This window comes from Oryx dammah, unplaced genomic scaffold (genome assembly GCF_014754425.2).
Source record: "Oryx dammah isolate SB20612 unplaced genomic scaffold, SCBI_Odam_1.1 HiC_scaffold_16, whole genome shotgun sequence".
Taxonomy (NCBI): domain Eukaryota; kingdom Metazoa; phylum Chordata; class Mammalia; order Artiodactyla; family Bovidae; genus Oryx; species Oryx dammah.
The window spans coordinates 37271101-37297169 of NW_024070200.1; the positions used below are offsets into that span (position 1 = coordinate 37271101).

General features: G+C 34.9%; 1 protein-coding gene across 3 annotated transcripts in view; it reads left to right on the forward strand.

Annotated features, from left to right (window-relative positions):
- Positions 1 to 26069, forward strand: part of SCAPER (S-phase cyclin A associated protein in the ER) — a 389138-nt gene that overhangs the window by 100374 nt on the left and 262695 nt on the right. For all 3 annotated transcript variants that reach the window (XM_040257316.1, XM_040257318.1, XM_040257317.1), the window contains exons 11-16: positions 5118 to 5288; positions 5898 to 5967; positions 6175 to 6292; positions 6718 to 6829; positions 10431 to 10571; positions 21781 to 21936. In XM_040257316.1, the coding sequence (XP_040113250.1) occupies positions 5118 to 5288; positions 5898 to 5967; positions 6175 to 6292; positions 6718 to 6829; positions 10431 to 10571; positions 21781 to 21936 (768 nt within the window). The remainder of the gene's footprint in view (positions 1 to 5117; positions 5289 to 5897; positions 5968 to 6174; positions 6293 to 6717; positions 6830 to 10430; positions 10572 to 21780; positions 21937 to 26069) is intronic.

Sequence of the window (26069 nt, forward strand, 5' to 3'; positions counted from 1 at the left end):
TATTTTGTAGAGGGTGGAAATGAGACTGTGAGAGTCAAGTAACTTGCTCAAAATCATTTAGTTTTTGTATGATTTGGTCAAGTGTTCTTTAGCATTAAGAAACTATAACATTAATGTCTTCTATGCAACATCTACCACTCTGTTGGGAAATGGTGCTTAATGAACTTAGTTTTAAAATTCTCTTAACAGAGTGCTTTAGATAGTTATCATTTGGAATTGGTCTTTAAGATGAAATTTGTCATCCCTACTGCTGAATCTTTAAAAATGCATTGACTTGAAATTATTTATAGGATTATGTTTTTGGATGAATAGTTAATTCTGCTCATGTCTTTCTCTTTTCCACTTAAGTAGTAAGATAACTTGGCCTGAGGATAGTTCAGAATAGGTCATGCTGGCATTTTTTAAAAGTAATTTTCAAAAGGAGTAGCTCTATATAAAAAGCTGTTGAGAAAAGTCATTCCAATTTTCATTTTTAAATGGCCACCATATACTATAATTTCCTTTTTTATTTTTTATCTTTATTTATTTTTTATAATTTATTTTTTTTTACTTTACAATTCTGTATTGGTTTTGGCATACATTGACATGAATCCACCACAGGTGTACATGCGTTCCCAAACATGAACCCCCCTCCCACCCCTCTCCCCACAACATCTCTCTGGGTCATCCCCGCGTACCAGCCCCAAGTGTGCCATATCCTGCATCGGACATAGACTGGCAATTCGATTCTTACATGATATTATACGTGTTTCAATGTCATTCTCCCATAATTTCCTTTTAAACTGAGTGCTTTATGATGCTAAAAGATGATGTCAGCAGATGGGGTGTGTGTGCGTGCTTAGTAGCTTCAGTTGTGCCTGACTCTTGTGGCCCCATGGTCGCCAGCCAGGCTCCTCTGTCTGTGAGATTTTCTTGGCAAGACTACTGGAGTTGTTGCCATGCTCTCCTCCAAGGGATCTTCCTGACCCAGGGATCAAATCTGTGTCTCCTGCATTGAGGTGGATTCTTTACCGCTGAGCCACCAGGATTAGGCCAAATCATATATCTTAGAGTAAGATTAGATATAGATGAAACTTGATATGAATTGTTTAAAGAAAAATAAGAGTTATAGCAATAAGAAAAACAAATTAATATTTAGATTCCTTTGTAAAGGAATAGGGTAATTTGTTTTTAACTTACATCTTTTAGTGTGAATTTTTTGAAAGTTAAATGTAATTACTGTCATATAAGTGAGTTTAATGTATGGGGTAGAAATTAGTTATATTTATGCTTTCTTTTCATAGATATCATATTAAATTTCATAGATATCATATTAAATTTCATAGATATCATATTAAATTATTTATTTTGTGAATTGATTCTGTGAGAATCAAATTTCAAAAGAGAAAAAACATCCTATGCTTTAAGCATAAAATAATTTTTAAAAAATTGTCTCATCATTTTTATTTTGATCACATAGGTAAAATTAGCTTGTGGTGAAATATTGAAAACCCTTGGTTATTTTGAGCGTGACGTTACATACTTGAAAGAAAATAAGTTCATATTCATATGCTTTACATATGAATATTAGTGTATTCTTAGAAGTTTTAGAAGAGTTTTAACTAAGCCAAGGTTTTGAAAAATTTTTATATTTTTAATTTGTCTTGGCAGTGATACTTCTATGGGTTGCTCTAGATAAGCACCTTATTGTTGAGATTCTAAGTGAAGGATTATAGAGAACTGTGGTTGTATTGAGAAAGCTGTTTCCTTTTTTCCCTTTACATAATATTGTCTCATAGATGGTTAGAGTAAAAAAACCCTGCAGTTCTTGTATTTAACAGAAAGCTAAGCAAAAAATGACCGTGAGAACCTTTATGTTTGAGGTCCACTTTTGCCAGCATTGTAAAAATGTGCTGATATAAATCCTAGCTACCCTGGATTAGTTTTTTTAGATTTACTGAAATTCCAAGTTTTAATGAAAATTTAGAAATTTCGGAATGATGATGTATACAGATATTTGTTTGCATTTCACAGTGTGGAAAGTAGTAGAAGTTGTATGTGGATAATTAAATCATTTCATCCATAAGCTGTGTTCAGTTCAGTTCAGTTGCTCAGTCGTGTCCGACTCTTTGCGACCCCATGAATCACAGCACGCCAGGCCTCCCTGTCCTATGTTAAAATATTTTCAAGTCTTAAGAGACAAAATAGAAATGTTCTCTGGAGAAGATAAGATTAGGAAGGAAATAAGCTCACATGAGAACATACTTTCTACAAAGTTAAATCTATTCAACTTTAATAGCTTTCTAATCTTTGTTATTTGTGATGTTGGTGTGGCACCTTAAGAAGTTAGTTTCTGTAATATTCAAGAGTTTATAGAGAAAAAGCTTATGATGCAGAGAAATGATTTCTCATCTAAACTCCCTCATCCCATTCTCTTCCCTAGGGACAATCTTGTGTGTTTTGAGGGGGTAGATTATCAACAGGGTAGATGAAGTTGGGAGGAGTGGCTTTAAAGAAGCTACCAATGTTTAGGCTTCAGACCAATTCAGTAATAAGCTGAAGCTCAAGCACTTGCATTTTTAATACCTTTATTGAGGTATTTTGATTTCAGTAAACTTTACCTATCTAAAGTATATATATTGATATATTTTGACATGTGTTTATACCTGTGAAATCATCACTACAATCAAGATAATGTGTTTTTACCTATGAAATCATCATTACAATCAAGATAATGAAAGTATTGATTGCCTCCAAAAGCTTTACATTTTCTTCTGTCATCCTTCTTTCCGCTCTTCCTGTTTCCCTTTCCCAGGTTGTCACTGTTCTGCTGCCACTACATCCTAATCAGCATTTTCAGAATTCTCTGTACATGGAATGATATAATTAATGTAAATTATGTAATGTTCAGCCTCTTTCGTGTAGCATAATTATTTTGAGATTCACTGACATCACTGTGTATGTTAATAGTTCCTTCTTTTCCTGTTCTCTTTCGGAGTACTCTGTCATATGCGTGTAGCTCAGTTCGTTCATCCATCCAGTTGTTGACAGATGTTTGTTTCCAGTTTCTCTGTTATGAGGCACCATGAACATTTGTCTTTGTTTTGAACATATGTTTTTATTTCTCTTGAGAAAATATCTAGGTCAGTTTTGTTGATAATGTTGTTCAGGTCTCCTTTGCCAATTTTTTGTACCTATTCTATCAGTTGAGAGAGAGGTATTGAAATCTCTGCATGTATCTGTGGGACTACCTTTTTAAAACCAACTTTATTGACATATAACTTGCATAATATACAGTTTATCCATTTAAAGTGTACAGTTCAGTGTTTTTTAATATATTCACAGAGTTGTGCAGACGTGACCATGATTAGTTTTAAAACACTTCATCACTTCAGAAAAAACCCAGTGTCTGTGAGCAGACCTCCCTGTCTCCCCACCTCCCAGCTGCATACAACCACTCATCTGTCTTTTCTCTCATATACAGTACGTGGTCTTTGTGAATGGTTCCTTTCACTAAGCATGTTATTTTTAAGGTTTATCTGTGTTTTAGTCTGTACCAGTATTTCGCTACTTTTTATGGCCAAATAATATTCCATTGTTTGAAAAATGTGGACCGTACCATATTTAATCCATTCATTGGTTTATGAACATTAGGTTTTCTCCACCTTTTGGCATTTGTGAATAATGCTACTTCAGGTATTTGTGTACGAGTTTTTTTGTGAATGTATGGTCTCGTTTCTTCTGGGTGTACATCTAGAATTGGAAGTTTTGGGTCATATGATAACTTTCATGTGGGCTTCCCTGGTGGCTCAGATGGTAAAGAATCTGCCTGCAGCACAGGAGAACTGGGTTCGATACATGGGAAGATTCCCCTGGAGAAGGGAGTGGCTACCCACTCTAGTGTTCTTGCCTGGACAATTCCATGGACAGAGGAGCCTGGTGGGCTACAGTCCATGGGGTCGCAAAGAGTTGGACACAGCTGAGTGACTAACACGTGGTAACTTAATTTTTAACCCTTGTGTGAAACTCTCAGACAGTTTTCCAAAGTGGCTGTACCATTTTACATTCCCATTAGGTTTATTTTGTCTTGTAATTCTGTCAGTTTTTGCTTCCTTTGTTTTGAAGGTATGTTCTTAAATTCACAAACCTTTAGGATTGTTTTGTCTTCTTAATAAATTAACTGTTTTATCATTATGAAATGACCAGCTTTATCCCTTGTCATATTTTTTGTTCTGAAACCTACTGTGTCTGATATTAATAATTCAGCTTTCTTTTGATTAGTGTTAGTATAGTAGCTCTTTTATTTGTAATCTGTTTATACTCATATTTAAATTAGGTTTCTTATGTGCAGCATGTGGTTTGGGGTCTTGCTTTTATCCAGATTTGAGTCTACTAGTTGAAATGTTTAGACTATTTCTGTTTAATGTGACTATGAATATGGTTCTTTTAAATCTACCATCTTATTATTTTTCACTTTGATTCACCTATTCTTTATCCCGCTTTTCCTATTTTTCTCCTCTCTTTTTAATTAATTATATTTTTTAATTTGTCTCCTTTGTTGCTTAGTAGTCATAAATCTTTGTTATTTCAGTGTTTGCCTTTGCATTTCTAGTATACGTTTAGTTTATTATAGGGATTTACCAATTAATTCTGGTACATATTATTTGTATTATATACTTCTAATGCATAATTTTTAATTAGGTATATATGTTTAAAAAATATTAGTAATACCATTATGACATAATTTTTTTATGTTCCTTTTTAAGAATAGTGTTTTTCTTTTGTTTGTAAGATATTTGGTCTGTAACTGTTTTGAATTTTGGTGCTCAAATGAAATTCACACTTTATCATTAATAATAATAATACCTCTTATTTATATAACTTCACAGTTTTTCATACCCAGTGGTCTGGTAAGAAAGTAAGTCATGGATTATTGTATCATTTTATGGAATACAGAATAGTTTCTTGCTTTTAAGAAATTTCTGAGTCACAGAGCTGGACCCCAAGTTTTATAGTTCTTTACCAATGCTGTTTTTATGTATGTGTTGAGTATATGATTAGAACATAAAGAGAGAAATAATTACTTGACTTTCCAGTCTACTGATGATTCTTCTTATTGTTTGTTTTTAACTTCATAGTCTATGGCAGAAGTTCTTGCTAAAAAAGAAGAGCTAGCAGATCGTCTAGAAAAGGCCAATGAAGAAGCCATTGCCAGTGCTATTGCTGAAGAGGAACAGTTAACTAGAGAAATTGAAGCTGAAGAAAACAACGATATCAACCTTGAAACTGACAACGACAGTGATTTTTCTGTAAGCTTTTAGCATTTTTATTCTCTGGGTGATTGAGACATACAATAAACAATAGGAAGTCTTTTTTAAAGCACTTTACCAAGTGTTTTTTATATATGATGCAATTGACAAGCTGGAAGTTGGTTTCTCATTTTACAAATGAAGAAATTGAATCTCAGAGTAAGTAAAACATAACATTTCTCAGATTATAAGTGTAAAGATTGAAGAAGAATCTAAGATATCTTTTTCTATTATACTGATAAAAAGCAAATGATACATTGCCTTGCTGTCACTAAGCACTCATGATATATATGTTGATGAGAGGGATTTCTTAAAGAATGAAAGTAACTGTAAATCTTTCAAATATTTTTCTATTAATTTTAATGCCCAACAAGTACTTTTGGGCTTTTCTGATGTATACTGTGAATATTTCAGAGTTTTATGTAGTAGTAGTTTAAGGCCAATACTTTTCTTTTAAAATTACTTCATTCATTTCTGCTGTTAATGTTGGTGTTGGACTGTTTGCTAAATGAAATATATGAGCAATAGATAGGAAATTTTCATATATAGTTCATTTTATTAGTTTATAATTGGTTCAACTCTTTTTCAGTTTTTCTTATTCCCTTTTAGGCCAGCATGGGCAGTGGCAGTGTATCTTTCTGTGGTATGAACTGGAATGATGTCCTTGCAGATTATGAAGGTAATTTATGTGTGCATGTGTGTGTATGTGTGTGTTGTATGTATAGGTAGAGCAGTACAAAATAGATTTTGTCAATACATGTGGTTTCTGTGTAAAATGAATAATTTATTAGAGTAGGATGCCTTTTAAAAGTCGGTTCTCAAAAGTTGCTTTTATAGAATTACGTGGTTAAACAGTAACAGTGGTTTTTCTTTTTTCTCAAAATAGCTCGTGAATCTTGGCGCCAAAACACATCCTGGGGGGATATTGTAGAGGAAGAACCTGCTAGGCCTCCAGGACATGGAATTCACATGCATGAAAAACTTTCCTCACCATCTCGTAAAAGGTCTGGCCTTTGAAAATTAATTTGAAATGTTTCACAGTAAGGGAGCTGCTGCTGCTGCTGCTGCTAAGTCGCTTTAGTCGTGTCCGACTCTGTGCGACCCCATGGGTGGCAGCCCACCAGGCTCCCCCGTCCCTGGGATTCTTCAGGCAAGAACGCTGGAGTGGGTTGCCACTTCCTTCTCCAGGAAGGGAGCTAGCCATTCTTAATTATTAAATGGAGTTGTTACATACTGATACTATTTTAAGGTACGTTATTCAGGACAGTTTCAGATCTTTTGAAAAGTGACAATGTTTTCCTGAAATGTTAAGCCAAATTAGTTTTGTGTATTGTTTATATTTATTTTAAGAACTTTGAAGACTAAAGAAGATATTTTTGGCTTTATCATGTAAACATTTGTGTCTCTTGTCCTTTGTTTGTATTAATAGAACAATTGCAGAATCTAAGAAGAAACATGAAGAAAAACAAATGAAAGCACAGCAGCTAAGGGAAAAGTTACGTGAACAGAAAACATTAAAGCTTCAGAAATTGTTAGAAAGGGTGAGTTTTTAATTTTTAGAGAACCGTGATTGCCTTAAATTGCTGGGCTTATTTTCATATTGACTTTTTTCTGGTTTCAGAGAAGCTAAAAGAACAGTAAAAATAAATTCACTAGAAATTAAAAGCATTTCTAGCTACTGAAAATTACCTGTACCTTTCTAAATAAAGAAATAAGAATTTGTCATTCCTAAAATAGCTAGTAAATTGATGTTTTGCAGTTTGCATGGATTATTAAAGGTGCACTTTTTCTTTTGCCATTTTCATTGGGGGTTTCCTTAGTCAGTTTTGTGCAAAGTGTTCGATGAATCGGTACAACAGTTTTGAACCCGAGATGGTGAAATTTGAATAAGCAGGGCACTAAGTAGATTCATGGGGCTTCCCTTGTGTCTCAGACAGCAAAGAATCTGCCTGCAATGTAGGAGTATTTAGAGAAGTGTAACTTTTGGTCAATGTGATGTAGTGGAAAGAACATGGACTCTAGAGATAGCCAGTCTGGTGAAATCTTGATTTTAACCACATGATAGCATGTGGTGGGTGCCCTTGGCAAATAACTTCACAATATTGCCTTTTAATTTCTTTATCCATAAAATGGCATTTATAACTGTTAACCAGCTGTGTTGATGAATGTAGCAAGTATGTAAAACTGCAGCATGGTACTTGGGTGACTGTTTTTCCGTATCTGTATGGTCATTCTCATTGTTAATTATACATGTTAGATGTGAGTACTGTGTTAGTCTTGTGTGCTGTATAACAAAGGACCTCAAGACTCAGCAGTTTAAAACAACACACATTTATTAGCTCACAATTTCTTGGGCATGGAAACTGGAAGTGGCTTATGTTGTAATTTTTTGTTTGTTTGTTCAGAGTCTCGTGAGGTTGCAGTCAGTGTGTTGGCTCAGGCAGCAGTCATTTGGAGCTGAAAGATCCACTTTCAGATCCCTCATTTGGCTGTTGGCAGGCCTGGAGTCCTCTTTAGTGGTGGGTTGTGGACCTCCATTTCTTGCCATGTGGGTCTTTCCACAGGCCAGTGTTCTCATGACATGACTGCTACCATTGCCACAGAATAATCTGAGAGAGACAAAGAGAGAATGAATAAGTGATCTGCCAAAATGGAAGCTGCATCGTCTTTTTATAATAACCTGATCTTAGAGGTGATGTACTATCACTTTTGCTGAATTATATTGCTCCTTGGAAGGAAAGTTATGACAAAACTTGACAGTGTATTAAAAAGCAGAGATATCACTTTGCTGACAGAGGTCCATCTAGTCAAAGCTACGATTTTTTTCCAGTGGTGGTATATGGATGTGAGATTTGGACCATAAAGAAGGCTGAGCACCAAGAATTGATGCTTTGAAATTGTGGTGCTGGAAATGGCTGTTTAGAGTCCCTTGGACAGCAAGGAGATCCAACCAGTCCATCCTAAAGGAAGTCAGTCCTGAATATTCATTGGAAGGACTGATGCTGAAGCTGAAGCTCCAGTACTTTGGCCACCTGATACAAAGAGCCAACTTACTGGAAAAGACCCTGATGTTGGGAAAGATTGAAAGCAAAAGAAGAGGGCAGCAGAGGATGAGATGGTTAGATAGTGTCACCAACTTAGTAGGCATGAATTTGAGCAAACTCTGGGAGATAGTGGAGGCCAGAGGAGCCTGGCATGCTACAGTGCATGGGGTTGCAAAGAGTCAAACACGATTTAGTGACTGAACAGCAACAGATTGGTTGCAGTCCTGATAGAATGTGGGAGGGAAATATGCAAAGGTCTGAATACCAGGTGACTGGGATCATTTGGAGCCATCTTGGGGTCTGTGTACTGCAAATGCTTGACGCAGCACAACAGAAGCCGTGTGCCCCCTGTAGTATGTTAGTCACTCAGTCATGCCTGACTCTTGGCGACCCCATGGCCTGTCGCCCGCCAGGCTCCTCTGTCCATGAGATTCTCCAGGCAAGAATACTGGAGTGGGTTGCCATTTCCTTCTCCAGGGGATCTTCCCAACCCAGGAATGGAACCTGGATCTCCTGCATTGCAGGCAGATTCTTTACCGACTGAGCTATGAGCGAAGCCCTCCCCTGTAAACTCTTTCGTTTACCTTTTGGTCCTAGAAAGGAGGACTAATATGCATAGGTTAAAAGTATTTTCACTCATTTTGTGTGTTTTAAAATTGGGAGAGATAATTAGATCAAATAGTTTGATTGTAAAAATGAAGTGACATAAGATTCTCCTTAATGCAGTAGAAAAGTTGATGGGAAAGGAAGAAAATCTGTAATTTTTCTCTTTACCTGAATTTCAAGAATTTAATTATTTTTATTTTAATCATTTAGTTTGGATAAATCAAGTATGAAAAACAGTCTCCTTGTAATGGGGTTCTACAAGAGTTAATATATTTTTTCATTTTAAGCTTCAGAAAAGTGTTCTAACACAATTATACTTTCCCTTCTTATTCTGTTTTTAATACAAACAAAATTATATAGTTTATTTTCTCATTATATAATATAATCTCCAGATAATTCACACAAACACAATAATAAATCCTTGAAATTGTACAAGACATTAGAAGTTCTTAATTTTCCCATCAATGTCAGTATCACTTCAATTAATTCAAATGATAAATCTCACCTTCCATTTGTACAGTGGTTATTGTTTCATTACTGTTCTGACATATATGGTCTCATATGATCACAACAGTACTTCTGTGAGGCACACAGAGTTGAACAGATCCTGAACCCCGTTTTATAGATGTGGAAACTGAATCTAGGAGAGACTAAGGGCTGTCTCCAGTGTCCTAGCACCAATCATTTGCAGAGATGGGGCCTTAAGGACCTGTTTTTACCTCCTATTTCAGTGCTCTTTCTGCATCATACTTTCTAAGGTGGTTAAACCCATTATTATGTAGCTAAAATTCAACTTAAATGTTAGTTTTCTTCCCATTCGTGTTAAGTCAGCGTTGATTTTCTTTTTTGTTTTTGGTGCTGGCTCTAAAATGTTGAAGCACAGGACAAGTCTTTTACTTCTCCTATTTGATATTGTTTTAAGGAATTAAATGCAGCTATCATAATTATCTTTATTCTTCTATAAGCAAAACTCTGTGTGTTCCTTCAGGGAATGTACTTATGCAGATAATTGTGACTTTTCAAACTTCTCACCATTTTTCAATTTCTAGGGTACTCATTTGCCTTGAATTTGAGTTATAGAGACAACGTTTATAAGGATAAGAAATACTATTTTTAAGTGTGCTCATAGTGCAATATAATAATAACAGCAAATATTTCTCTTGAGCAATGTCTAATGTACTATTCTAAAAGTTTTACATATATTGACTGACTCAGTCTTTAAAACCTATGATTTAGATACTACTATGATTCTGTTTATAGATGAAGAAACTGAGATGTAGGCTAAAAACGTTGCCCAGTTTACATATCTAGCAAGTGACTGGTAGATTATGAACTGTCAGGCTTTATAGTCTGTGTTCTTAATAATTAGTCATGATCTTTAGATCTTTCCTGGTTCTTCACTTTGTAATTCCTAAGCTGTTTACCTGTTTGCACTTCTTGTCAAATGACTGTGTATGCTGAAATTAATGATGTGATAATTCATTGCGTTTAGGAGAAAGAAGTCCGGAAGTGGAAAGAAGGGTTATTAGACCAACGACGTAGGATGATGGAAGAGAAATTACTTCATGCTGAATTCAAACGAGAGGTGCAATTACAAGCAATTGTTAAGAAAGCACAAGAAGAAGAAGCTAAGGTATGTCTTAGGTGTTTTGAACATTGAATTAGTTACTCAGGTACTTTTAATTGTTACATGAGAAGTTAATATTTATCAAGTGTTTATTCGGTACCAGAATGACAGCATTTTTATAAGCTCATTTGAAATTTATTCTGTACAATATTTTATTCTTAAAATAATCCTATGAGATATATATTATTTTTATAGCTTTGTTGAAATATAATTTACAGGTAATAAATAACACATATGTGAAGCATTAGTTTGATGAGTTTTGACATATGTATTCCTGAAATGATCAGTACAATGAAAATAATAAACAGTTCCATCACCCTCAAAAGTTTCTTCATACCTTTGTAATTCATTCCTTCATCCAACTCTTTTACCGTGCAATTGCTGATCTGCTTTTTGTCACTATGGATGTTAGCATTTTCCAGAATTTTATGTGAATGGATTCCTAGAGTAGGTACTCTTTCCTCTGGCATCTTTCACTCAGCATAGTTAGTGTGAATTTTATCCATGTTGTTGTGTATATAATTTCTGTTGTGTTGCTGAGAAGTATATCATTGTGTAGAAATACCATAGTTTGTTACTCCAGTCACTTGGTGATGGCCATTTGTTTTCATTACAGTTTTTGGCTATTATAGATATAGCTGCTGTATAAATTCATGTACAAGCCTTTGTGCAGATGTGTGCTTTTATTTTCTCTGGTGAATACCCAAGAGTGGATTGGTGGAATCCTATGAGAAGTTTAACTTTTAAAGCAACAGTTTATATACTTTTACCAGTAGTACATACATGAGTGTTCTAGTTAGCCACATTCTCACCAATACTTGACATGGTTACACATTGTAATTATAATCGTTTCATATTAGTCTGTATATATAGTTCTCATGTGGTTTTAATTTGCTTTTTGAACATTTTTTATGTGTTTTTTTTTCTGTCTGAAGCTCTTATTTGGTGCAGTGTTTATTCAGATATCTGTTGATTTTTGAAAGTTAGATTGTTTTATTGTTATTCAAACAGGTGTCTTTTAGCTTTTTTGAGGTATAATTAACAAATGAAATAGATACTTACATGATAATTTGATATACATATACATTGTGAGAGGATTCCCGATTGAGTTAATTAACATATTCATCACCTCTCGTATTTATCTTGTGTGTGTGTGTGAACATTTAAGTTTTCCCGTATCATATTTTAATTATACAATACAGTGTTATCAACTATAGTTACCATATTATATGTTAGATGCTCAGGTCTTATTCACTGTGTAACTGAAAGTTTGTATCCTTTCCAGTCTCTTCCTATTGCTGTCTGTCTCCTTTTGGCCCCTGGCAAATACTTTTCTACTCTCTCTTTCAAGTTGTTTTTTTTTTTAATTGAAGTATCAGTTCAATGCAGTTCAGTTGCTCTGTCGTGTCTGACTCTTTGTGACCCCGTAAACCGCAGCACGCCAGGCCTCTCTGTCCATCACCAGCTCCTGGAGTGTACCCAAACTCATGTCCATTGAGTTGGTGATGCCATCCAACCATCTCATCCTCTGTCGTCCCCTTCTCCTGCCCTCAATCTTTTGCAGCATCAGGGTCTTTTCAAATGAGTCAGCTCTTCACATCAGGTGGCCAGAGTATTGGAGTTTCAGCTTCAACATCATTCCTTCCAGTGAACACCCAGGACTGATCTCCTTTAGGATGGACTGGTTGGATCTCCTTGCAGTCTAAGGGACTCTTGAGAGTCTTCTCCAACACCACAGTTCAAAAGCATCAATTCTTTGGCACTTAGCTTTCTTTGTAGTCCAACTCTCACAGCCATACATAACTAAAGGAAAAACCACAGCTTTGACTAGATGGACCTTTGTTGACAAAGTAATGTCTCTGCTTTTTAATATGCTCTCTAGGCTGGTGCTCAGACAGTAAAGCATCTGTCTACAATGCAGGAGACCTGGGTTTGATCCCTGGGTTGGGAAGATTCTCTGGAGAAGGAAATGGCAACCCACTCTAGTACTCTTGCCTAGAAAATCCCATGGGCGGAGGAGTCTGGTGTCCATCGGGTTGCAAAGAGTCGGACACGATTGAGTGATTTCACTTCACTTTCACTAGGTTGGGCATAACTTTCCTTCCAAGGAGTAAGTGTCTTAATTTCATGGCTGAAATCACCATCTGCAGTGATTTTGGAGCCCCCCAAAATAAAGTCTGACACTGTTTCCCTATCTGTTTCCCAGGAAGTGATGGGACCGGATGCCATAATTTAGTTTTCTGAATGTTGAGCTTTAAGCCAACTTTTTCACTCTCCTCTTTCACTTTCATCAAGAGGCCCTTTAGTTCTTCACTTTTTGCCATAAGGGTGGTGTCATCTGCATATCTGAGATTATTGATATTCCTCCGGGCAATCTTGATTCCAGCTTGTGCTTCTTCCAGCCCAGTGTTTCTCATGATGTACTCTGCATATAAGTTAAATAAGCAGGGTGACAATATACAGCCTTGCTTCTGCTGCTACTAAGTCACGTCAGTCATGTCCGACTCTGTGTGACCCCATAGACGGAAGCCCACCAGGCTCCCCCGTCCCTGGGATTCTCCAGGCATTGATGTACTCCTTTTCCTATTTGGAACCAGTCTGTTGTTCCATGTCCACTTATAACTATTGCTTCCTGACCTGCATATAGGTTTCTCAAGAGGCAGGTCAGGTGGTCTGGTATGCCCCTCTCTTGAAGGATTTTCCACAGTTTATTGTGATCCACACAGTCAAAGGCTTTGGCATAGTCAATAAAGCAGAAATAGATGTTTTTCTGGAACTCTCTTGCTTTTTCCATGATCCAGCGGATGTTGGCAATTTGATCTCTGATTCCTCTGCTTTTTCTAAAACCAGCTTGAAGATCTGGAAGTTCACAGTTCACATACTGTTGAAGCCTGGCTTAGAGAATTTTGAGCATTACTTTACTAGTCTGTGAGATGAGTGCAGTTGTGCGGTAGTTTGAGCATCCTTTGGCATTGCCTTTCTTTGGGATTGAAATGAAAACGGACCTTTTCCAGTCCTGTGGCCACTGCTGAGTTTTCCAAATTTGCTGGCATATTGAGTACAGCACTTTCACAGCATCATCTTTTAGGATTTGAAATAGCTTGACTGGAATTGCATCACCTCTACTAGCTTTGTTCGTAGTAATGCTTCCTAAGGCCCACTTGACTTCACATTCCAGGATATCTGGCTTTAGGTGAGTGATCACACTATCGTGATTATCTTGGTCATGAAGATCTTTTTTGTACAGTTCTTGTATTCTTGCCACCTCTTCTTGATATCTTCTGCTTCTGTTAGGTTCATACCATTTCTTTTATTGAGCCTATCTTTGCATGAAATGTCCCCTTGGTATGTTTAATTTTCTTGAAGAGATCTCTAGTCTTTCCCATTCTGTTGTTTTCCTCTATTTCTTTGCATTGATTGCTGAAGGAGGTTTTCTCTCTTAGCTATTCTCTGGATCTCCACATTCAAATTGAAGTATAGTTGATTTAGAATATTGTATTAGTTTCATGTATGCAATATAGTGATTAAGTGTTTTTACAGATATTACTCCATTGTTAGTCATTGCATGATAATGACTGTGATTCCCTACAATAGCAATATATAATTTTTGCTTATCTATTTTATACATAGTAATTTGTATTATTCTGTACCCCCAATTTGCCCCTTCCCCCCCTTCTTTTTGGTTACCACTTGTTTGTTTTCTATATCTATTTCTGTTTTGCATATATATTCATCTGTATTATTTTTTAGATACCTCATAGGAGTGATATCATGTAGTATTTGTCTTTCTTTGTCTGACTTACCTCACTGAACATAATATTCTTTAGGTTCATCCATGGTACTGTAAGTGGCAGAATTTCATTCTTTTAAGGTTGAGTAATAGTCCATTGTACACATGCACACCCCACACGTCTTCTTTATCCATTCATCTGTTGATGAGCCTTTCCGTTTGTTCCATATCTAAATAGAAATTCAGTAAAACAAGGATACTTTTTGATCCTGTAGACCAGTTGGACTTAATAGATATATATAGGACATCATATTCAAAAACAGCAGAATACACATTCTCTTCAAGTGCACATGGAATGTTCTCCAGGATAGATCACATACTAGACCATAAAACAAGTCATAACAAATATAAGAAGATGGAAATTATATCAAGCATTTTTGCTCACCACAGTGCTTAGCAAACTGGAAATCAGCTACAGAAAGAAAAATCTGTTTTGATGAGTTTGACTTTTTCTTTTATATTCCAAATATAACTGGTACAATACAGTATTTTTCTTTCTCTATCTGGCTTATTTCACTTTAGTATAGTACCCTCCATGTTCATCCGTGTTGTAGCAAATAGCAGGATTTCTTAAAAGATTTTATATATTTTAGATATTAACATCTGTGTTTTGCAAATGTTTTTTTCTCAGTCTATGGATGACCTTTTTATTTTCTTAGAAGTGTCTTTCGAAGCTTTAAAAATTGGAAAGGTCCAATATATTGACTTTTTTTCTATACTTTGTGTTTTTTATGCCCTTTTAAAAAAATCATTATGTAAATTTAAGATCACTAAGATTTTCCCTTAAGTTTTCTCTAGACATTTTAAATTTTATGATGACATCTGTTCCATTTTGAGTTAAATTTTGTATATGGTGTGAAGTAAAGTTGAGGTTCATTTTTTTTAGATGGATATCAAATGTTCCATTATCATTGTCAAAGAGGCCATCTTTTATATAATGAATTGCCTTGGATACTTGTTGAAAAGCAGTTGGCCATATATGTGTGGGTTTGTTTATGATTTTCTGTTCTGTTACATTTATCTTTATGCCTATTTTTAGACCAATAACACTTTATTACTCTACCTTTATAAGTCATGCAGTCAGGAAGTATAAATCCTTAAGCTGTATTTTCTTCTAAAATATTTTTGCTATTTCAGGACAATATTGACTAGTTGTGATGACAGCTGACATCATTGCCATGTTCCCAGTTTTAGGAAGAAAGCATTCAGTCTTTCACCATTAAGTATAATATTAGCTGTGGATCTTTCAGAGACGTTCTTTATTAGATTGAGAAACTTCCTTTCTATTCCTGGTTACTAAGTTTTTTTACCGTGAAGTTTGAATTTGGCTACTTGCTATTTCTGCATTTATTGAGATAATGTTATGTTTTTATAAGATTTTTAAATGGTGAGTTTCAGTATTTGATTTTCAAATACCACAGTGTGTAGTTCTAGGATAAACTTCACATGGTCATGATATAAAAACATTTTTATATTTTGGAGAGCTTGGTTTGCTCAAATTTTAAGAATTGTTGGATCAGTATTTATGAGGGGTTTTGATTTTCCTAGTTTGTTGAGTGCTTTCATCATGAAGGATACTGTATTTTGTCAAGCACTTTTTCTGCATCTGTTACAAGAATAATGTGGATTTCTCCTTTGTTCTTTTGCTATGTGGTATATTACATTATTCATGTAATTTATATATTTTCGTCTAATTTTTTAGTTGTTTAAGGTAGAAAGGTACATCTGGACCCTTTTACTCCATTATAGCTGGAAGTGGACGTCCTGAACTATGTATTGTTTTTATATTTTAGAGGAGCAATCTGAAAACAGATTGTTGATGGTCACAGCCAGAATTAAAATCCTGGTGTTTATGGTTCCAAAGCCCATGCTTTTACCACTGTTCTTATTATTGGCTTAGTATTCTCATTTTGTGGTCTTTTTTCATATGACTTGTATGAATTTTGATTTGTCTAATTGCTTACTATATTTCTTTTCATTATAATCTCATTAAGCCAGAGGTCAGGAAGATCCTCAGAAGGAGGGCATGGCAACTCACTCTAGTATTCTTGCCTGGAGAATCCTATGGACAGAGGAGCCTGGTGGGCTACAGTCCAGAGTCTCAAAGAGTCAGACATGACTGAAACGACTTAGCATGCAGCAAACCAAAGTGACGCCTGTAAACATAATAACCCAAACTATAGTTTTAAGTAGTTTCCATCAGGATAAATGATCAACTGCTGGTTGTGTTTACATAAAGATATCAGCTGCCATTTGCAGTTTAAAAAATTCTTAATAATCCCAGTTAACTAAGATGAGTGTATACTAAAATTTTTGCTAATATGAAGTACTTCTTTAAAACCCTACTACCAATATGCCCTGTTGGTTTCTCTTCGATAATCTCTGAAATCCTATTTTGAAATGTATTACATATACAAAACCAGGGTTTTTTTTTTTTTGTTCTCTCATTCATTTAAATGTTTTATGAATGAATTGTTCTTAGTGTAATTACATAAATATCTTAACAGTTTGTGTGGAACATTATCAGTTATTTTCATCCCCAGACATTTTAATCTATGAAACAAAACCTCCTCCAACCTTTGGTTTTTTCCACATGCCAGTATTTCCCAGTCTTGTCTGATTATAATAGTCATCTGAGTTGTTAAGAAGAGAGATTTCCAGGCTTTGCAGGTTTTTTTCAGTAATGCTAGAGTGACCTCTGAGGAGCTTTTTTGTTTGTAGGAAGACTTCCACATGATTCTTATGATCAGGAAATTTGGTTTCACATATATCAAAGAGTGGTTCCTTCTTCCTATTTGTTTAGTCACATCACTTTCTCCATACACTGCATAAATAATTTTTTGTGGTTTGGTTGCCTTTTTACCTTTCTTGAAATAATAATAATATGCTGAATATGTTGCTTTTTTCTTCCATCTTCAACATTAAAATGTCTCTGTAAAAATTCATCAGTTTTTTTTTTTTTTCAAATACACGTTGATATGACACCTGTTACTATATAATCTAACAATGGTTTCAAATGAAGTTAAAGACAACTAAACACTACTAGACCCATCTTATGAAAAAACTGAATGAACCCTTTGGCCAACCCAATATATTGGAATATTTTCTTTTGACTTTCTTAATATAGAAATTATTTTTATATTAGGTCATCTTTACTTGTTCTCCATGTTCAAAAGTTATTACTTTTACTTAAATTTTATATTTTTAAAGTTCAGAGTAACTGTGATTGTAACAAGCCTTTCCTCCATTAGTGATTTGATGTTTTACCATCTTTGTTCTGTTTTCATGCTTAATTAACTGAGTTAATTCTATGATCATGTTACCTTTTCCTAAGTTTCCTTAACTTTCTTGTCTTCCTTTATTTTATTGTTATATCATTTTATCATTTGTTTTGCACCTTTAAATCCAAGTGCATGTTGACTTCTCTTACATTATAGAATTTGCCTACGAAATTTTCTGCTTTTTCTTTGGTTATGTTTTATTCCAGTAATTTTCAGGAAATGTCTTATTTATTTACTTACTTATGGTTTTATTGAGATATCATTGACTATCAAAATTATATATATTAAGGTATACAACTTGATATTTTGATATACATATATATTTTGATATAGTCACTACAATCCAGCTAATTAGAACATCTGTTACTTGTTAGTTACTGTATGTGTGTGTGTTACAATTTCAGATCTGTCTTCTAAGCAAATTCCAAGTGTATGTTATAATATTGTTAACTGTTATCACTATGCTGTATTTTACATGGCCAAACATATTCAACTTGTGTAACTAAAACTTTCAACCATTTGACCAGCATTACAGATTGGATTTTTTTATTCTATTTTTGCACATTCTTCCCTCTGAATTTTATTTTATGTATTTTGTTTGGAGCATTAAGATCCCATTTATTTTTCTTTCATCCTAATTATGCTTAACATGTGACCCTTGATACAGTATGATTAATTTTCCTTGACCATACCTGTTTGTCTTATACTTTCAGTCTAGTTTGAGAAATGATTATGTTGTTAATTTACTTATGAAAGTGGCTATATGGCATGGAGATTGGCAAATCTTTTTTAGAACTTCATTCACATGTGAGTTTGACACTTGCTTTAGTTTGAAACATATCTAGTGGTAGGTTTTATTACATTTAGCATGGATTCCTGGAGTCTGTACTTCTGTCAGAGAGAGCAGCTCCAATGTTTAATTCCCTGTTTCACTCTACCTTTTTCACAATAGCATGCCATCCTTATGGCTTTCAAGAATGAGGAATTTGATCCCAACTGACATTTTCCAGTTTTTTATCATTCAGCTTAGTTGCTCAGTCATGTCCGACTCTTTGCGACCGCATGATTGCAGCACACCAGGCCTCCCTGTCCATCACCAACTCCCAGAGTTCACTCAAACTCACATCCATCGAGTCGGTTTTGCCATCCAGCCATCTCATCCTCTGTCGTCCCCTTCTCCTGCCCCCAATCCCTCCCAGCATCACAGTCTTTTCCAGTGAGTCAACTCTTCGCATGAGCTGGCCAAAGTATTGGAGTTTCAGCTTTAGCATCATTCCTTCCAAAGAATACCCAGGACTGATCTCCTTTAGAATGGACTGGTTGGATCTCCTTGCAGTCCAAGGGACTCTCAAGAGTCTTCTCCAACACCATAGTTCAAAAGCATCAATTTTTCAGCGCTCAGCTTTCTTCACAGTCCAACTTTCACATCCATACATGACCACTGGAAAAACCATAGCCTTGACTAGATGGACCTTAGTCAGCAAAGTAATGTCTCTGCTTTTGGATACGCTATGTAGGTTGGTCATAACTTTCCTTCCAAGGAGTAAGTGTCTTTTAATTTCATGGCTGCAGTCACCATCTGCAGTGATTTTGGAGCCCCCAAAAATAAAGTCTGACACTGTTTCCACTGTTTCCCCATCTATTTCCCATGAAATAATGGGACCGAATGTCATGATCTTAGTTTAGTTTTCTGAATGTTGAACTTTAAGCCAGCTTTTTCAGTCTCCTCTTTCACGTTCATCAAGAGGCTCTTTAGTTCCTCTTCACTTTCTGCCATAAGGGTAGTGTCATCTGCATATCTGAGGTTATTGGTATTTCTCCCGGCAATCTTGATTCCAGCGTATGCTTCTTCCAGTCCAGCATTTCTCATGATGTACACTGCATATCAGTTAAATAAGCAGGGTGACAATATACAGCCTTGACGTACTCTTTTTCCTATTTGGAACCAGTCTGTTTTTCCATGTCCAGTTCTAACTGTTGCTTCCTGACCTGCATATAGGTTTCTCAAGAGGCAGGTCAGGTGGTCTGGTATGCTCATCTCTTTCAGAATTTTCCACAGTTTATTGTGATCCACACAGTCAAAGGCTTTGGCATAGTCAATAAAGCAAAAATAGATGTTTTTCTGGAACTCTCTTGCGTTTTCCATGATCCAGCAGATGTTGGCAATTTTTTCTCTGATCCCTCTGCCTTTTCTAAAACCAGCTTGAACATCAGGAAGTTCACGGTTCATGTATTGCTGAAGCCTGGCTTGGAGAATTTTGAGCATTACTTTGCATTCATAAAAACTGTATTCTCTAGCTAAACTTGACTGTTAAGAATCAATATATGTAAAGTTGAGGATGAAGTATATGTAGTCAGTACTTTGTACCTAATTATAACTTATTTGGTGTATGTTGAAGAAAATTGATTTGTACAGTAACTAAGACAGTATGGTACTGGCACAAAACCAGAAATGTAGATCAATGGAACAGGGTAGAAAGACCAGAGATAAACCCACGCACTTATGGTCACCTAATCTATGGCAGAGGCAAGAATATACAATAGAGAAAAGACAGTCTCTTTAATACGTAGTGCTGGGAAAACTGGACGGCTGCATGTAAAAGAATGAAATTAGAATACTCCCTAATACCATGCACAAAAGCAAAGTCAAAGTGGAATAAAGACCTAAAGGTAAGACTGGACACTATAAAACTTTTAGAGGAAAACAGGAAGAATACTCATCTTTTTGACCCACCTCCTTGAGTAGTGAAAATAAAAACAAAAATAAAGAAAAGGACCTAATTAAACTTAAAAGCTTTTGCACCACAGAGGAAACCATAAACAAGATGTAAAGTCAACTCTCAGAATCGGAAAAAATATTTCCAAACAAAACAGTTGACAAGAAATTAATCTCTAGAATATACAAACAACTCATGCTGCTCAATACCAAAAAATATAAAAACAAACAACCCACTCAAAAAATGGGATAAGACCTAAATAGACATTTCACCAAAGAAGACATACAAATGGCCAAAAAGGACATGAAATGATGTTCAATATCACCAATTATTAGAGAAATGAAGATCAAAGCTACAGTGACGTGTCTCTCCACATGGATCAGCATGGCCATAATAAAAAATGCTTTAAATAATGATGGAGAGGGGGTGAAGAAAAAGGAACCATTTTGAACTATTGGTGGGAATGTAAATTGATACAGCCATGATGGAGAACAGTATGGAGATTCCTTAAAAATCTAAAGGTAGAACACCATATGACTCAGCAATACCACTACTGGACATATACCCTGAGAAAACCATAATTCAAAAAGATACATGCACCCCAATGTTCTTTGCAGCATTATTTACAATACCCAGGACATGGAAGTAACCTTAATTTCCATCTACTGATGAATGGATAAAGAAGATGTGGTACATATAGTCAATGGAATATTACTCAGCTACAAAAAGGAATGAAATTGGGTCATTTGTGGAAATGTGGTTGGAGCTAGAGACTGTCATATACAGTGAAGTAAGTCAGAAAAAGACAAACGCCATATGATGTCACTTGTATGTGGAATCTAAAATATGACACAAAGGAACCTATCTACAGAACAGAAATAGACTCACGGACATGGAGAATACACTTGTGGTTGCCAAGGGGAGAGGGCACAGGGGAGGCCTGGATTGGGAATTTAGGGCTAACTATTAGCCCCATAATAACTATTAGCCCTGTACTAGATGCAAACTATTGTATATAGAATGGATGAATAACAAGGTCATATTGTATCACACAGGGAATTAATACATATATGTATGTATAACTGAATCACTTTGCCATATACCAGAAGCTAACAACATTGTAAATCAATTGTATTTCAATAAAAAATTTCAGTGGCAGGCCTTTATTTACTCTATTTCACTTCTTGCTGTGGCCTATGGATTTGTTATATACACTGGATTATTATCCATTTGGGGAATAAATATTGAAATAAAAGACTGGAAGTCATTCATTTTTTGTTCTGTGCCTTATACAACTGGTTTATATTATTAAATTATATTGTTAAATTTCTTAACATGATGTGTTAAGAATCTGATGTATCTGATGTGCCTTAGAATGAGCCTAATTTGAAACTTACTTTCTGTGGTTTTTGTTGTTGTTGTTGAAGGTAAACGAAATTGCCTTTATAAATACCCTTGAAGCCCAGAACAAACGCCATGATGTTTTATCAAAATTGAAGGAATATGAGCAGAGGCTTAATGAGTTACAGGAAGAGCGTCAGAGAAGACAGGAAGAAAAGCAAGCACGTGATGAAGCTGTTCAGGTAGAATTTTATTCAGCAGGCATTTGTGAGCACTGTCCATTTCCTAGTCCCTGGGCATAGAAAAAGAAGTCAGTCCTAGACTCTGTTCCCAAGGGTGTATGGTTTAGTCCCGCATGGCTTGGAATCAGGAAGTCTGATAGCAAAGGCAGTGTGTACTTCTTTAGATAACGTTATCGGTGTCTTTGTCAATTTGAATCTCTAGTCTCAACCAGATGAAGAGCTAAATTGCTCTGGACAGATTATTATCTATTCTTTTCTAATTAGGTTGGGAAAGAATATGTTCCTTTCATCTATTAAAAATGGATTGTGTTTGAACCTATGTTTATAGCCTTAAGGAACTGGGCAATTTTAATGCTTATAACAGGGAGCACCTGTCGTATATTGGGCAGTATCATCAGGTACTTAAACCTCTGTAGCATACCATAAGTCAGCTACCATTTTCAGAATGGGAAGAAAGATTAACACATAAACATGAGTGATGTTTTTTAACTATTTTAGATCTTCCTCAAGATCAAGTATGAATGCAGACACATACTTTATTATAACTAATATTTATTTGTTTATTCATTCAGTGATCATGTATTGAATTATTGCTGTTATTCACATGCTGAGCTTTGCTTATGTGTGTGTTAGTCACTTAGTTGTGTTAACTCTTTGCGACCCAGTGGACTGTCTGTCGCCCACCAGGCTCCTCCGTGTATGGGCTTTTCCAGGCAAGAATACTGAAGTGGGTTGCCATTAGCTTTGCTTAAGGACATGAAAAAGATACGTCTTGGATCACAATGCAGAGACGTATATGTAAATAAATCTTAACCCATTAGGATAAGTGTAACAGTAAAAGCGTTTTGGAAGCACAAAGGAGAACACATTACTCAAACTGAGACATGAGAAAGTCAAGAAAAAGCTTTCTGGAGGAGATGATGCCTTAACCAAGATTTGAGTAATGAGATAGTTGCAAATGGTGGAAACAGGCATTTCATGCAGAGAAGGAGATACGAGCGAGTACAGCATGTAGTTATAGACTTGATCATGAAGAGCTTTGTTGTTACGTTAAAAATTAGGGATGTTATTAATATTTTATGCTCCTTTATCTCACTGGTAATTTTGAAGATTAAAATATCAGTATAGCTTTCAAGTTTATTGGTTACTTCATGCTAGCAAGCAGTCCCATATTCACCCAGTCTCTGTTCAATTTGAGTTCAGGGTCTTATTTTAATCTTGAGTGCCAAGCTAACTTATGTTTAAAAGTACAGAATGTTACTATTAGAGAAAATTTAGCTTTTCCTATCAAAGTGACAGTACAAAGTTTCATTATCATTTAAAAGTTAAAGTTGTCCATTAATTAATATTCTTAGATGAATAAATGAAATAGGATATTTGAATTTTTAATCTGTGCCATCTCTTCAGCTTTATTGCTGTTTTCTTTCTGCAGTGGGACCATTTTATACAAATAATTGTTTTGAAAATAGTGTGTTACTTTTGAATAAATATTATGCATTAGTAATTCAGAAATAAATAGATAATGATCTTTGCCTTAATGGTAAATAATAGAACGCAGTGTGAAAATGTAACAGAAACTTGTATAGGCTATAGCAGTATCACAGAATAGGGAATAATTAGCTCTGTTGCTGAGAGGGGAATGTCAGGGAAAGTTCTCTGAATGAGGTGACTCCTTAGCTGGATTTTGGGGGAAAATATATGAGTAATATTGTATATTTTTTAATAGACTTCTGTGGTTACTTTTTCTACATTTATTTTGCAGATTTGAAAATACAGCAGTTATTCTCTGTTTAAAAATTACTCATTTCATAATTTGGAACACTTATTAAGGCTTAAAGGAAAGTAGATCTTTTCTGAAAGTAGTAAGGGATTTTTGGTAGTCATTAACACATTTTTTGATTACTCAGAATGTTCTTTCTTAAAATGTTGAAATTTCTTGTGGATTTAATGTTCAATGGAAAATTTAAAACCTGTATACATAAGTTTAATCTGTATAATGATAGTAGAAAATTTATTGCTTTTATATACATATATATATAATTTAAAAAAAATTTAATGTATAGTCATTACTAGATGTGCTAGGCACTAAAGCCAAACGTATAAATACAGTAATAGTAAGATACTAACTCAGTGAAGAATTTAGAGCGGCCTCCATCTGCTTTAATTGTACTCTCGAAAAACTTCCAAAATTAATTGTTAAAAGCAGTTGTGACTCTTGGTTTTTTTGCAAGTGAAATACTAAGTTAATGCTACCATTGTATATCCTTAATTTGCCATTTTTGCTATATAAATTATTGATAGATTAGTTTTAAGCCCAGTTTCCTTAGACAGTCTGCCTTGTCCTCTTGCCATAATCTTTTGATTTGCAGGCATAGAGGGCAGGGTTACAAAATCCGTTCTTTGGCCACATAAACATATCCTTGACTTTGAAACAAAGTACATGGGAGTCTGAGAGGTTTCAGAAGGCTTGAGAGGTAGATGTCTTTCCAGTTAGCTGCTGTAGGTTTATACTTTATATTTGTAAGCTTACAGATTTATGATGAATACTATTTTAAAACTTATGCTTCATTTGTTTAATAGGTATTTATCAAACTCCCGCTCTGTACAAGATGCTTTTATGGAGTGCAGAGTTTCCTGTCTTTAGGAAACTTATATTTTAAAAAGGAAAATACTAGCTGAATTTACTAGTTTTACTCACAAGTACCAATTTTCTTTTCTAGTTATTAAAAACAGAAATTAGAGGATTGGATTTTATTTGAAATTCAATTATTTGTTAGTACAATGTTGGAGTATTTCTTATATCCCTAAAAACATTCAACAAGTTTTATTTATGCATATAACTTACATTGCATATACACATAAAGTAACTGTTTTATATAATATTAGTATATTTAATTTATAAGACCAACTTATAATTTTAAAAACTATATTCCAGAAGATTTTGTTTTTATAAAATGTGAAATGAAAAGTTCTGGTTTAATTATACTTAAGCTTTATCTTTTTATATTTTAGTGTGGCAGTTGTGTTTTCAGATATACTACAGATTAAAAAAAAAATACTTCAAGTAAATTTGAGGTTAAGAGAAAACTTTGTGTTTTACTCTTCGGTTTTTCAGATAATTAATAGCTAAACAAGTTGCTACATTTTATACTTAGTAGTGAGAGGTAGCTGTAACCTTAATCCATGAATAATATTTCAGAAAGTAATGACTGTTTAAAATCTATTTGGATACCTTTACAAGTCTGCAGTCTGTCAGATATACTCTTCTGAAATCAGTGCATTTCCTCTAGCTCCCAGTCCCCTCTCCAAAAAGAAAAAAGAAAGAAAGAAAAGAATTAGGTACCTTTTGGTGGTACTACTTTAAAAAGGTTTTTTTCCCCTGCATACATACAGCTTCTTGTAGAGATAAAGTTACCATTGTGAGTTAAGTTAATTATTAGAAATATTTACTTCTCTCCTCAGTGTTCTTGAGACAGAAACTGCTTTATCTTCAGTCGTTTACTGAACACTTTACATCATACTAAACACTTTGTTAGGTACTTACCTATATTAATAATTTAAATCTCACAACAAATGGTGTGTCTCTTTAAGGTAAAATGACTTGCTCAAAGTTATCTAAGTCGTTGTTACTAGAGCCTAGATCGGTGTGTTCTATTTATCATTAAGAGTTGCGTCCAGGGAGATGTTGTGTAAGCTGCCTAGAGAATGGGGATGAATTGAAAGAAATACATCGGTATCTAGTAATATGGTGAAATATATACAGAAAGTGTATCACTGTGTTTTAATGAAGTATCTTCTACCTTAATAATGATTATAATAAATAATGACTGAGAATTTAGTATATGCCAACCCCTGTGGTAAGTGCTTGTCATGTATTATCTCATACGTTCTTTACAGTATCCTTAAAAGTACTATTGTTATTTTTTGTCTTCTAGAAAACTAATTCAACTAGGCCAGAGTCACCCAACAGTAAATAATGGAATCAGGGAACAAAATTAGAGTCTAATGCAGTATCCACTCTCTTATCCACTATGCTATGTTATAATGCCTCTTTCTCCTGGCCACGAACTTCGGCCTGTGTGTGTGTGTGTGTGTGTGTGTGTGTGTGTGTGTGTGTGGTGTGTGTGTGTGTG